Raw genomic sequence first — 14619 nt, 5'->3', positions numbered from 1 at the left:
TGTCTAAGGGTGGGCAGGCCAAAGGGATTGCTCATTGCTGCTGCACTTATGACATTAAGTTTGCTGGCTGGTTGATGGTGCCTGTAAGGAGATGGAAATAATAAAGATCAGTCTGTAGAAATAGAGGGAAAGAAAAGCACAGTGTCTGAGGGGCGTGTGTTACGGCCCTTGTCTGACAGGGTATGTGCCTACAGCAGTGGAGAAGATACAACTGGGTAATTGGTGTAAATATGACTAGATTGGGAGGAAAAGGGTAATTGCATAAATAGAATAAGTATTTAAAAATAATAAATACAGTAACAACATATTAAGTGATGGGTGCTCAGTTGCCACAGGGGTCTATAAAGCTATTCCTCCACTGCTGAGATCTGCCCGGGCGTCTACACAGACATGATTGGCTATGTCTGGGGGAAATGATCGAAGCCCTGCGATGGATTGGCCCTCTGTCCAAGTTTTTTCAGCCCTGCGCCCAATGTTTTCCTGACCCAAAATCTATTTCCTTTAATCATGTACAGTATTTTAGCAATGACTTCTAAGACCCTATATATTTTGTGAGCTGTTGAAGAGGCTGTGGGGTCTCAGGGAACACAAACCGAGCAAGAGGGTTATTGCATAGTTATTGCTGATATGAAAGAGCCAAAAAAAAGGAAAATGTATCAATAGGCAGAGCTTCACTCATGCACATGACAATATTAGCCATGCAAATTGCATCCTAAATTGACCAGCTTGTGAAATGATGAGATGCTACAAAACGTTTACTATATAATATAATAAAAACTATTATAAAAAATACAAACAAATCAACATCAATGGATTTTTAGTGCCATTCATTTTTCTGACAGCCAATTCTTCTCCTTTTCTCTTCCTTCCGTCTGTCTCATTCTCACTGAACTACCAGGACCACTTAAACGTGTGCGAGTACTTCGAAGTGCCTTGCCCTTTGGGGAAATGTAAAGAGAAGATCATGAGGAAAGACATGGCTGACCACTTGTCCCGCAAGTGCAAATACCGTGAGATCACCTGCGAATTCTGCAAACAGAAGATGGCCCTCACGGAGCTACAGGTACCTTTACAATGTCAAAGCTCCACCCTGTTACCTGAACAAGAAGTGGAAAGTACTTTAGTGACACTGTGATACTGATATGCAAAGCATAAACAGTAATGCACGGCTTTGTTAGTCCCAGACTGTAATTAATGAACTACTCACTTCCTGCTAAGTATTTCCCTTCCAGGGAGTTAAAAATGTCCCATGACTTTAGTTTCAAGTTTGTGTTGGGAACTTTAGGGGAATCTCCTGTATCAGTTACGTGTTTCAAAAAATGCTTACTGTTTGCTACTGAGATTATAAAAGAGGTTGCAGAAATTCTGTACTTCTGTTCAGCCTTATCATGCTCGTAATAAAGGCTGCAGCTTTAGTGATATGGTTTATAATTTCTCTCTTTCTGTTTTAGAAGCACAAAGAAACAGTCTGTCCTGCATTTCCAGTAGCATGTCCTAATCATTGCTCATTCCCATCCATTCTGAGGAGTGAGGTAAGCTATTGTGTGTTTGTTTAATTATACAGTCAATATACATTTTATTACATTACAGACTCATTCTACAATAGATTGAGTTTATTTTTTGTGCTAATTTATTACAAATCAAAATGTAAAATATATGTACACAAGTGTGCACACCCTTTGATATGACACCCACAAGTGAGCTGAGGTGCATTTTGTTTTCACTGATACTACTTGGGATGTTTCTACAATGTAATTGGAGTCCTCCTGTGGTAAATTTAATTGATTGGACATGATTGGGGATTGCCAACGCCTGCCTATATAAGGTCCCACAGTTGACAGTGCATATCAGAGCAAACTCCAAGCCATTGGGTCAAAGGAATTATCTGCAGACTTTAGAAACAGGATTGTGTCAAGGCATAGATCTGGAGAAGGGTACAGAAAAATTGCTGCAGCTTTACAGGTCCCAAAGAGCACGGTGGCCCCCATCATTCGTAAATGGAAGAAGTTTGGAACCACCAAAAACCTTCCTAGACCTGGCCGCCCGGCCAAACTGAGCAATCGGGGAAGACAGGCCTTGGTCAGGGATGTAAGCAGGAACCCGAGGGTCACACTAACCAGAGCTCCAGCGTATCCTTGTGGAGATGGGAGAACCTATCAGAAGATCAACCATCCAGGCAGCACTACACAAATCACGCCTTTATGGTAGAGTGGCCAGGCGGCACATGAGAGCCCACTTGGAGTTTGCCAAAAAGTGCCTAGAGGACTCTCAAACCATGAGAAACAAGATTCTCTGGTCTGATGAAACCAAACTTGAACTTTTTGGCCTGAATACCAAGCGTCACGTCTGGAGGACACCAGGCACCGCTCATCACCTGCCTAATGGCAGAGCCCCCACTTTTGATCAAGAAGAGTCGTAGACTTTAATGCAACCCCTCCACCGGTTTGAAGCAGGGTAGTATCATGTATGGTTAGCCATCCGCAATCAGTCACGTATTATGAAATTGCTTAAGTGCATCAAAATCATTTTTTCTCACTTGTTTACACATATTCTGTGTAAAAACACCAAGTGATGCTATAGGTTTGTATATTCTCAAAGGATGCAAACTTTATTTAAGTTAGATTTCTCTTATGCTTTATTTTTCAGCTCTCAAGTCACCAGCACGACTGTCCGAAAGCACAAGTCACATGCTCCTTCTTTCGCTTCGGTTGCACCTACAAAGTAAGTTTGTATTGTTCATCTACAAAAAAGCTTATCTAATGCAGGGTCAGATGTACTAAGCTTTTGAGCCTGGGGTTTAGGTGCAGTTGGGCGAATTCTTTGAAAAAAAACCTTGTGTGTGACATGTTCTGGGCAACCACCAGAGTGCACCATTCTCCTTTAAACAGATTTTTACTTGCATTACATATTGTACTTGATTCACAAGTTGAACCAAATTGAATTTTCCCTCTTGATTAAAGTTTGGGTAATCTGTGTATATTACAATAACAATTTAATTAAATCATTTTAGAATATTTGGGGATGTGGTTTTAAAAAACACTGCTTTTTTTTAGCCTGTTTTGGCTGGGTTTGTGACAAAGATCATAGTACTATGTGTACAGGCTTTGAAGGTTTGCATTTGAGACATTTTTACTACTACCTAAATTAGCCACATCCTTTATTATAATACTTTTATGATCAATTTTAGGATTGTAATGTTATAAAACACAACATAGCAATCATTTATAATTTAGTATGTGTTATGCCAAGTTCACACTACACGACTTTCTGAGCTGTCAGGTCGCTCTACAGTTCACACTACACAACTGGATCTCTTGTAATCGGTGGTTTAAGTCATTGTGGATTTCACACTACACGACTGATCGGCGATAAGGGGTTTCACACTACACGATCTACCATCAAGAAGAATCTCAGACGAGTCTGTCTGGTCTCCCAAACTACGCTTTGTCACGAAAACACACGCGAGAAGTGATGAGTGGTTTAATGATACCACGTCCAAAAATACACGTCAACAATAAGCGAGCGATCCAAGTTGTTTGTGCGCTGATGTGCAGCATAAATGCAAGTGGGAAAAATAAAAGAATCTGGGTGGATTGGGATACACGACCAGCAGGGATTGTCTGTTCTGTAGTGAGTTGGAGGTAAATACATATTTTTTGCAATGTAGTGTGGGTGTTATTGGTTGGCGTGAACGATAAGGTCATAAATACTGTAAAGCTTGTGTGTTTGCTGATGTATTCTGATAGAAACCATATTATGCCCCTGTCCCACGTTTTTACACTCCTCCCCCGGGTTTCCCCTCACCCCGTATCTTGCCTTCTCATTGGCTATAGTTCGACATGGCACTCGCTGGCACTCGCTGCCACTCGCAACCTGCTCACAATGCCTTTCACACTACAGGATTTTGACTCGCTGACAGGTCCAGATATTTAACATGCTGGATATTTTTCTAGAGTCTGCGAGCCGCTCGCATAGAGTCGTTGAACAGCTCACATATAGTGATCGAGAACCGAGTTTTGATCCCCGAGCGAAAATCAGGGCAAAAATCGTGTAGTGTGAACTAGGCATTATTCATCTATGTATGTGTTTCTGTACTTTTGTGTATTAAAGGCCTTTATAAAACAGACACGATATAATTCAGAAATATAAAATAAATAATGAACTATTTTTAAACGAATGGCTTTGCAGGGGCTAAACCAGGAAATGAGGGAGCACGAGTCAAGCTTTGCATCAGAACACTTGCGGATGATGGTGGCCAGAAGCAACATGCTAGAAGCCAAGGTGGAGTAGCTTGATTCATTTTTTTAAATAGTTAATATCCATTTAGATTTTCTTTGAAAAATGAACCAATTATGCAGCTGTATCTAAATACAAGTGTGTGTATGTACATGTGTAGGTAGAGGACGTTAAGAGTGAGCTGTTGGAACGATACAAGGTTCTTCCCAGTCTGAGCAGCCGGCTTACTGAAGTAGATGTACAGTATGAAGAAATGAAAGAGAAATACAGGCAGCTGGAGCAGAAGCTTATGAGCATGCAGGTGAGAGGTGTCTCTTACGCTAAATTCACAGGATAAGCTGTATACCGTGCACGTTTACAGCTTTGAAATTAGATTTTTACCTCTTGTTGCTGCGCTCAGAGTTCAGACGGACTGAACTTTGACCCACTGACTTTTCGAGACGAATTGTTTATATGACATAATCAAAAGTGAAACCCAGAAATGGCAGATAGAATCTAATTCTTACTGTTTCACAAAACCCTGAGCTGTTGTGTTCTAAATTAGAAGCATGGCATTATGGGAAAAATACATCATGGGGACTAGTGAGATATGAAACAGAGAGACAGAGTTTGCATTTTAGACCGAAATCCCATGTTTACTAATCCTGTAATTGCTAGTCATGGCTTTGTATCTTTTAAATAAGATTTAATTTAATGAAACAGCTAAGTTTCTTAAAAGCCACTTAACGCCGAACAGGCATAACATTATAACCACTGACAGGTGAAGTGAATAACACTTATCATCTCTTCATCACAGCACCTGTTAGTGGGTGGGATATATTAGGCAGCAAGTGAACATTTTATCCTCAAAGTTGATGTTAGAAGCAGGAAAAATGAACAAGCGTAAGGATTTGAGCGAGTTTAACAAGGACCCAATTGTGATGGCTAGACGACTGGGTCAGAGCATCTCCAAAACTGCAGCTCTTGTGGGGTGTTCCCGGTCTGCAGTGGTCAGTCTCTATCAAAAGTGGTCGACAGGCGACAGGGTCATGGGCGGCCAAGTCTCACTGATTCATGTGGGGAGTGAAGGCTGGCCCGTGTGGCCAGCCTTCAACAACAACAAGCTACTGTAGCTCAAATTGCTGAAGAAGTTAATGCTGGTTCTGATAGAAAGGTGTCAGAATACACAGAGCATCACAGTTTGTTGTGTACAGGGCAGCAAAGCGGGACCAACACAATATTAGGACGGTGGTCATAATGCTATGCCTGATCGGTGTAATTCTTTTGCTGGGTTTTTATCTACTCACGTCTACACATTACGACCACTCCACAGTTTCTTTATATAAACTAAAATCCATTTCATTCTAAACTGCATGTGAATAACAATCAATACTGTCATTCAGTATTATCTATGCTGTGTTGTTGTTGTCAAGCTTGCCGCTCAGCGGTACAGCCAGCAAAAAGTAGTTTTGCCATGTATCATGTGGAAGCCTTAAACACTGCGTTAAGAGGCAGTATGCATCCAGCCTTGTGAGCAAATCACAAAACGCTTAGCATGTGAACATAAAAGTAAAGTAAAAGCTAAAGAGGAACAATCGTTACTACAATAGAACATACCGATACATCATTTTTCACATTTTTTTTCTTTATTGAAAATGTACATATTTGCAAACAGCACCATGACCCTAAGGAAGGTCAGTGGTAGCTCAGCTCAGGTACTGGACTTGTAATCAGAGGGTCCCTGGTTCAAGCCCCACCACTGTCTGATCAATGCCCTTAACCTTAAAACATTCAATTGCTTGAATTGTATATAGTCTGCTAACTGCTGTAGATGTACAATAATATCTTTAAAAATTGGGCAGTGGTAGCTTAGTGGTTACAATACTGGACTAGTGGTTAGAAGGTCAATGGTTCAAGCCACACAACCACCAAGTGCCTTTTAGCAAGGCCCTTAACCCTCAGTTGCTTACATTGCATTTGTCACTGTGGATAAAAGAGTCTCCTAAATGCTTTAAATATAAATGTATTTTTTTCACTGCTATGTCTGTATCTTGTTTTCATTGTAGCTTTGTGATCGCATTGATGAATTGTTTAAAATATCCTAGAATAAAAGAAATATACAGGAGATTTGTAAAGAATGACACATTATTTATTATAAATCATTAAACAAAACTGTATACAGTACCGATTTCTAGTTCCTGGTAGTGAAATCAGGGCTGAAGCTCAGTATGATTTGCTTCATGGATTGAAGTTGTGATGTTTGTGTGTATGCAGAAGCTGATGAGCACCCACTCTGAGAAGCTGCTGGAGATGGAGCTGGAGCTACGGGAACTGCGGCCCCTGAGGGCCATGCGTGACGAAGTGGAGGCGCTGAAGGGTGCTGTGGAGAGCATGCGCTCTGTGGTCGCATCACTCGACTCGACCCGTACTGGCCCCGGTACACACACTATGGGTGAGTTCCAGTTCATGATTCACTATCATGATGTAAAAGCAGCCTGGATTTTTACTCTAATTCAGAGTTAGGTGTGGACGCTTGACCATGAGCTTGTTGTCATGCTTATTCAAAACTAGGTTACCATAACAGCCTCCACTCTTCTAAGAAGGCTTTTTAAGAACTTATAAACAATTTTTGCATTTCCCTTTTATTCTTTCAGCCTAATAGCTTTCATATTCCACTTGTACCACCTTTACCCTGTCTGAGGAGCGCCACAGACTATCACACGGCCCCTTCCTATGTAACATAAGGAGGGGCATAAGGAGGGCTCTGTCCTTCTGTGAAGGATCCAAACCTTGGCCAGCAAGCAGAAATCACATTTGCAACAGCAGTTAGGAATCCTGGCGGCCTCCCTCCCTCTGGCACAGCCAATTGTGCCTGCATGACACCCGGCCAGGTTGACAGCTCCCTGTCTGGGAATTTAGTCTAAAGAACATTTGTTAGGCTAGTCACTGCAGCTAGACAAGAGCTTGGCTTGCAGTTGGCATTCCAGTTTATCCTAAAAATGTTTAGTCGAGTAAAGGTCAGGGCTTTCTTCAGGCCACTCAAGTTTGTAGACCATCCAGGTACCGAAAAAGGCCTTCCCCATACTGGTGCTGAATTTGACTCTTCATCTCCTGGTAGGGTTTGCCACCGTGAATCATTCATCTACATCTTACCCTATCCTAAACATTCACCTGTATGTCCTTCTTTGGTCCTTTCATTCTCCTGTCTGGCGGCTCCATCCTCAGCTTCCTTCTCCTGATATAACTTCACTTCCACCACCTTAACTGCACCTTTCCACCGCCCTCCCTCTCATTCATTCACTTGTTAATTTTACTCCTGCTAACTTTGGGTCCAACTGAAAACTTAGTGAGCTGCCTTGTTGCCTACTGCCTACTTAGACAGCTTCCTAAGATTAGAACCCTCTCTAAAGACATTGATTTACGAGGCAGATTATTTAGACGCGCTACTTACACAGTGAATATGGCAATTGCGTCACCGCAGTTTTTGCATATTAAGCTAACACAGTTAGCCTCAGGCCAATCGAACCAATGGGCTGAGGCAGCAGAATCCACTATCATGCCAGGTAACATTTCCCTTTGTGTACTGAAAATGGTTAAATTGTCTCTGACAGGTCCGAATTTGCAAACAAATGACACTTGTGCACCTTTATACAAATAAAAAAAATCTATGAATATTTATTTACATTTGAAAAAAACTTTGTTGCTCTGCATTCCTCTGTCATATTTGTCATTTTTTGTGAGAATGGGATTGCCTTCACCGCTAAGGAAGCATTGGATGCTCCCTCATTATTCAGTCAGTTTCTAGCTTTGAAATAAGGCACCTTAGTAGGCAGCATTTTAAGGTATCTAAGAATTTAGACAGCCTTCTTGTCGGGTACATGTGTAGGATGACTAGGTTTTCAGACAAACTATTTCAGTCCCCCTCTCTCCAATGCATACCTTCATCTCTCCAGGCTCTTCTCAACCTGCTCCCTACTCACGCTGCAAATCACATCATGTGTGTGTCACCCACAAGCATCACAGTCCATTGAGACTCCTGCCTAACCTCATCCGTCAGCCTGTTCATGCCAATTGCAAATAAGAAAGGACTCGGAGCTGATCCTTGATGCAGTCCAACTATATGTTTAATTTGTGTTGGAAAACAAATAAACCCTAACTAGGATGTCCAGGTGGCGCGGTGGAATACTCCGCAAGCACACAAGCGCTGAGATTCTGAACACCCCGGTTAGCTGGGCGCCATCTAGTGGGCACAATTGGCAGTCCCTGCAACTGAGTCTGCTGGGTGGTAAACTAATGCCAAGTTCACACTACACGACTTTCCAAGTCGTCAGGTCGCTGTACAGTTCACACTACACGACTGAATCTCTTGCACTCGGGAGTCTTTCAGTCGGTGTATATTTCACACTACACGACTGATCGGCGATAGGGGGTTTCACACTACACGATCCATCACCAACTGGAATCGCAGGCGAGCTTCTCTGGTCTCCTTTTTTTTCTTGTTTACAAAAACACACGTGAGAAGTGACGAGGGTTTTAATGACACCACGTCCAAAAATGCACGTCAACAAGTAGCGAGTGATCAAAGTGTTTGTGGTCTGATGTGCAGCGTGAAATCAAAGAGGAAAAATAAATGAATCTGAGTGGATTTGGCAACACAAACAGTATATGGCTTGTTCTTTAGTAAAGTGGATGTTAATTAATAATTTTGTAATGCAGCGTGGGTGTTATGTTTTGTAGAGGACGATCAAATCAGAAATACTACGTGTGTGTGCCGGTGTATCCTGATATAAACCAGAGCGGTAGAGAGAACAGAGTGGCGACACTCCCATAGGGAACCGTTGGAAAGGGGGCGGGACATATTTTCTGTGCAGCTTCCGGGTTGTGTAGCTCTGTATAGTTCCAAACATCCCATAGAGCCTCATTAATTTTCACTACTTATCAAGCATTTTTAGCTGTTTGTTGCTTTGTTTTAAAAAAATAATGAATTTGATGTCATTAATATACTTAATACTGTTATTGTTTAGCATTTGCTCAGCACTAAATGTTACATGTTTATCTTAATTGATAGGTATAACTGAATTTAGCTTAGTCAGCTAAGCTAAATTATTGACACTAGAGTCTTTTCACCTAAAATTGATTAATTAAAAGTTGATTAATCAAGAGTCTTGTTACAGAAATGATAATAAAACATCAGAGCCATAATAAATCATGCTACTTTTACTTTCATTCTTAAGTACATTTGAAGGTAAATTTAGTTGAGTACTTTAGTGGAGGTAAAGAGTATTTTACTTTTATTACTACTTTTACTGGAGTAATAATTTACCTTGGATATCTCTACTTCAACTCAACTACATGGTTTGTTTACCTTGTCCACCACTTACATTAGACAAAATGAACTAGTGCATATTCATTATGAATTAATTCATGTATTACATGTAGGAATAAATTATTACTTACTCATGAAATAAGACATGAATTAATGCTATTTCATGTACCTGCACTATAATGTTAAAGGTATTGGTACGGTAGTGTGTTTATGAATCTGTTCATTCAGTGCAGGTAAACCTTATGAATCCAGCCACATGGCTTAGTGTTTAACCAAAATGATTATTATTATGAATCCTCGGGAAAGTGAAGGGAGATTAGTTTATGTAAAAAACAAAACATAAAAAACTGTCTAATCTCTGTACTGTATATTGTCTCTACTACTTAATGATATCGCATTATGTAATGTATGCTAATATAATGTACTGTGTGTTAACAAGAACGACCTATTAAGTCATTATAAACATCAATCTTCCACTTCTTATACCAAATTGATATTAAAGCAGATGCAGTAAATGTAAAGGCAGGTGAAAATACCCAGAAATTGTACAAATGTTTATTATTTAATGTTTAATATTTCACTCACTGCTGCCTGTCACATATGAGAACATGACGGCGCCGGGTTTGTTTGGAACTATTGGAGGGTTACATGAACCACGTGACCGCGTAGCGGCAAGATCAAGGAGTGTCGCAACTCTCTCTATCTACGGCTCTGGTGTGAACTAGGCATAAGTGGGTGGGGTCTTCAAACGCTGTGCAAGGACCTTGGTTAGCAGACCAAGGCGCCTGTGCAGAAGTGGATTAGCCATGTGCGAAGCACAGGCGGAAAAGAAGGGTTTGAGAGACTTGCCACATGTCGGACGGGGCGTAGAGCAGGCAAATATACCCTCCTCGAACGCAATTGGGATTTCCAGCTGCGTAAGACTAATTGGCTATGCTAAATCGGGAGAAAAAGGAAAAAAATGCATAAATAAGTAGGAATAAATAAATAAATAAACCCAAAACGATAAATGTGCCTTGGTGTGTACACCATACATGCTTCTCTGTTATGTTATATTTTCTGCCAAATCATGTAGTCACTTTAGTATTACTCTCAATGGTTCTCATATTCTCGTTTTTACTGTTAATAATAAAATGACATCTATTTTTTCATTGCTCTGTACCTCTCCAGCATCGTTTGAAACACAGTTGTCGCGACACGACGAAATGCTCAGCGTGCATGACATACGACTGGCTGACATGGACTTAAAGCTGCAGGTGCTGGAGACGGCCAGCTTCAACGGCACGCTCATCTGGAAGATCCGTGACTACAAGCGAAGGAAGCAGGAGGCGGTGGCTTCCAAAACCCTCTCGCTCTACAGCCAGCCCTTCTACACCGGCTACTTCGGCTACAAAATGTGTGCACGTATCTACTTGAACGGTGACGGCATGGGCAAGGGCACGCACCTGTCGCTCTTCTTTGTGGTGATGCGCGGCGAGTATGACGCGCTCCTGCCATGGCCCTTTCGCCAGAAGGTAACTCTTATGTTGATGGACCAGGGTCCTGCACGAAAGCATCTGGGGGATGCGTTTAAGCCTGATCCAAACAGTAGCAGCTTCAGGCGGCCTACGGGCGAGATGAACATTGCTTCTGGCTGCCCGCTGTTCGTCGCTCAGACTGTGCTAGAGAACGGCACCTACATCAAGGATGACACCATCTTTATTAAGGTCACAGTGGACACCTCAGACCTGCCAGACCCCTGACGCCTGGACGGATGCCGTTGGTCAGTATTACATCAACACTTCAGAGTCAGCTTTAAATACTGTTATTTTAATTTTGGTTATTAATTTTGGGCTTAAGTTAGTTGTGAACAATCTTCCTAATAATTAAGTTCAGTTCTTCCGCCACACTTATCGCTAACAGGTGTATGAAATCAATTATCAAAATAAAGTATGAGGTGGTGCAGCCAACTAATATGCTAAACTGACACTGCTGAGATCTGGGGGGAACTCGCTGTGCAGCGTAGTGTATGTCTTTGTATCTGAGGTTTGGCCAGAAAGCAGCCAACAAGGGGGCATGTGATAGTCTGCGGCTTTCTGGTCATCTATGCTGGTTATATCTCTCACTGCTGAATTTAAAACCTAAATTACACTATATTGCCAAAAGTATTCACTCACCCATCCAAATAATTGAATTCAGGTGTTCCAATCACTTCCATGGCCACAGGTGTATAAAACCAAGCACCTAGGCATGCAGACTGCTTCTACAAACATTAGTGAAAGAATGGGTCGCTCTCAGGAGCTCAGTGAATTCCAGCGTGGTACCGTGATAGGATGCCACCTGTGCAACAAGTCCAGTCGTGAAATTTCCTCGCTACTAAATATTCCACAGTCAACTGTCAGTGCTATTATAACAAAGTGGAAGCGATTGGGAACGACAGCAACTCAGCCATGAAGCCACGTATAATGACAGAGCAGGGTCAGCGGATGCTGAGGCAGATAGTGCGCAGAGGTCGCCAACTTGCTGCAGGGTCAATCGCTACAGATCTCCAAGCTTCATGTGGCCTTCAGATTAGCTCAAGAACAGTGTGTAGAGAGCTTCCTGGAATGGGTTTCCATGGCCAAGCAGCTGCATCCAAGCCTTACATCACCAAGCGCAATGCAAAGCTTTGGATGCAGTGGTATAAAGCACGCCGCCACTGGACTCTAGAGCAGTGGAGTCGTGTTCTCTGGAGTGACAAATCATGCTTCTCTGGGTTTGGCGGTTGCCAGGAGAACGGTACTTGTCTGACTGCATTGTGCCAAGTGTAAAGTTTGGTGGAGGGGGGATTATGGTATGGGCTTGTTTTTCAGGTTTTGGGCTCGGCCCCTTAGTTCCAGTGAAAGGAACTCTTAATGCTTCAGCATACCAAGACATTTTGGATGATTTCATGCTCCCAACTTTGTGGGAACAGTTTGGGGATGGCCCCTTCCTGTTCCAACATGACTGCACACCAGTGCACAAAGCAAGGTCCATAAAGACATGGATGAGTGAGTTTGGTGTGGAAGAACTTGACTGGCCTATACAGAGTCCTGACCTCAACCTGATAGAACACCTTTGGGATGAATTAGAGTGGAGACTGTGAGCCAGGCCTTCTCGTCCAACATCAGTGTCTGACCTCACAAATGCGCTTCTGGAAGAATGGTCAAAAATTCCCATAAACACACTCCTAAACCTTGTGGAAAGCCTTCCCAGAAGAGTTGAAGCTGTTATAGCTGCAAAGGGTGGGCTGACATTATATTAAACCCTATGGATTAAGAATGGGATGTCACTCAAGTTCATATGCGCGTGAAGGCAGACGAGCCAATACTTTTGGCAGTATAGTGTATGTGATGGCAGTTTACTTTTTCACTTAAGCACCACATGGTTTCCTAAATGTGTTGCACAAAAGGCAGCCATGCACTACTATCCGTGAATCTGCCATCTCTTGTGCACCATGCTTAAACAAGGAACCCACTAGACCATCCCTGCCTCAGACACAGCCAATCGTGTCTGTATGGGCAGCTGCGATTTGAGCTTGAGCTCTAAGCAATGTTGGGCTAGCGCTTTAGACCGCTGCGCCACTCGAGTACCCATGAAGTAAGATCATAAAGTGTCAAAGTATTTAAAGGGTTGCTGAGCTATCTAGCCATAGCATTCGTGAAGTGACTTTGGATTGTATTTGTTTTGTCAAATGAATAAATTGTTGAATTATTTGTCAAATGAATAAACATTCAGTTCATAGGAAATAAATTCATTCATCAATAGATTTTTGATGTAACAGTATTCATACAGTCTACTAGCATAAACAAGGTGCAAACAGTGTCGTCATTGTAAACATTGCAATTAACTGTGTTTTCTTTGTACATTTCTTAGGGCCTGGTGCTCATCTGGATGTTACAAGGCCACAGGATCGGGGGGGAAGAAGACCTAACACCGAAGAAACGAACGCAAGAAACACAAATGCGCTGAAGGTTGTTAAGACGTGGCAGAAGCATTGACGCGGTTTCATGCAAGACAGACTGCGCTGTCCTCTGATTGGATGGTGCTTGTTACATTGACCAGGGTAGGCAGGTCTCGGATAACCCCAGTGTTCACGATAAAGCAGAAAGAGCAAAAGGATTTTACGATCCTAATCAAACACGCATACAACGTCTGCGCTGGTAAAGACTGAGAAATAGGGCACAGAAGGTAGCCACGCTGGCGGGAACAGCTAAAGAAAGAGGAATACATGCGTTTCCTATACTTGAGCTGTTATTCTTAAGGGTGTTTTGGACAGCCGTTAAAAAACAAATTCATTTCAGTTAGTAAGAATTAATAATCTGCAGAATGCTGAGCTAGCAGATCAGCTTTTATTTTCAGTGAACAAGCTTTGTATTCGAGTATAATTCGAGACATTTGGGGGTTTCCTGAAACAAGTGTTGCGTTCTGAAGGGTTTTTATAGAAACGAATATTGTGTGTAGACTGTGTGTGAATGGTGATAGTTTTTTATTTTTATTTGTACTGATAATAGTCGTGCTGCAGAGCATCAAGTTGCAAGTTGGGCACTAAACAATAACCATGCTCCACCCATTCTGGAGTAACAGCCTTTTTATGCATGTAAATCTACAATACTTACATGAACTTAACCTCCCGACTGTGTTTACTATTCTGACACATTATTTTTTGTAATGTTAAATGTTGATGGATGCTGTGCATCAGAATATATTGTTTTTTTAACACATTTTGAAATACTAGCCTTTAAAGCCAACAGCCATGCTGACCAATAATTTTTCAGTAACCCGGATCACTTTTCAAAAATATTTGCACAATTTATTTTCTTGAATGTGTTATATAAATGTATAAGAATATAAAACATTTTACTATACCCTTTTTGTGTGAAGTGTTTCCATGCTTCTTCCTGGACCCAGGTTAATCCAGGTTTAACTTTGAACATAATGTGTCGAGTATTATGTTTTTAGCGTATCCAATTATCCAATTGCATTATGCTTCCTCTCTACTGATGCCGATCCCCGCCCTGATAGAGGAGAGCGAGACTGACACACCTTCTCCGACACATACAGTATGCAGTAGCCGACTG

At 41.8% G+C, this 14619-nt stretch overlaps 1 protein-coding gene across 1 annotated transcript in view; it reads left to right on the top strand.

The window, feature by feature from the left end:
• traf3 (TNF receptor-associated factor 3) overlaps positions 1-14406 on the top strand; it is a 32441-nt gene extending 18035 nt beyond the window's left edge. Inside the window, exons 5-12 of the mRNA XM_063006978.1 lie at positions 899-1063; positions 1452-1532; positions 2647-2721; positions 4189-4281; positions 4397-4537; positions 6490-6667; positions 10712-11303; positions 13415-14406. Of these exons, the coding sequence (XP_062863048.1) occupies positions 899-1063; positions 1452-1532; positions 2647-2721; positions 4189-4281; positions 4397-4537; positions 6490-6667; positions 10712-11283 (1305 nt within the window). The 3' untranslated portion in view covers positions 11284-11303; positions 13415-14406. The remainder of the gene's footprint in view (positions 1-898; positions 1064-1451; positions 1533-2646; positions 2722-4188; positions 4282-4396; positions 4538-6489; positions 6668-10711; positions 11304-13414) is intronic.
• Positions 14407-14619: the final 213 nt, after the last annotated feature.

Source organism: Trichomycterus rosablanca, chromosome 13 (genome assembly GCF_030014385.1).
Source record: "Trichomycterus rosablanca isolate fTriRos1 chromosome 13, fTriRos1.hap1, whole genome shotgun sequence".
NCBI lineage: Eukaryota > Metazoa > Chordata > Actinopteri > Siluriformes > Trichomycteridae > Trichomycterus > Trichomycterus rosablanca.
The sequence above is the reverse complement of the archived record's forward strand: the minus strand, read 5'-3'. Positions and strand labels throughout refer to the sequence as shown.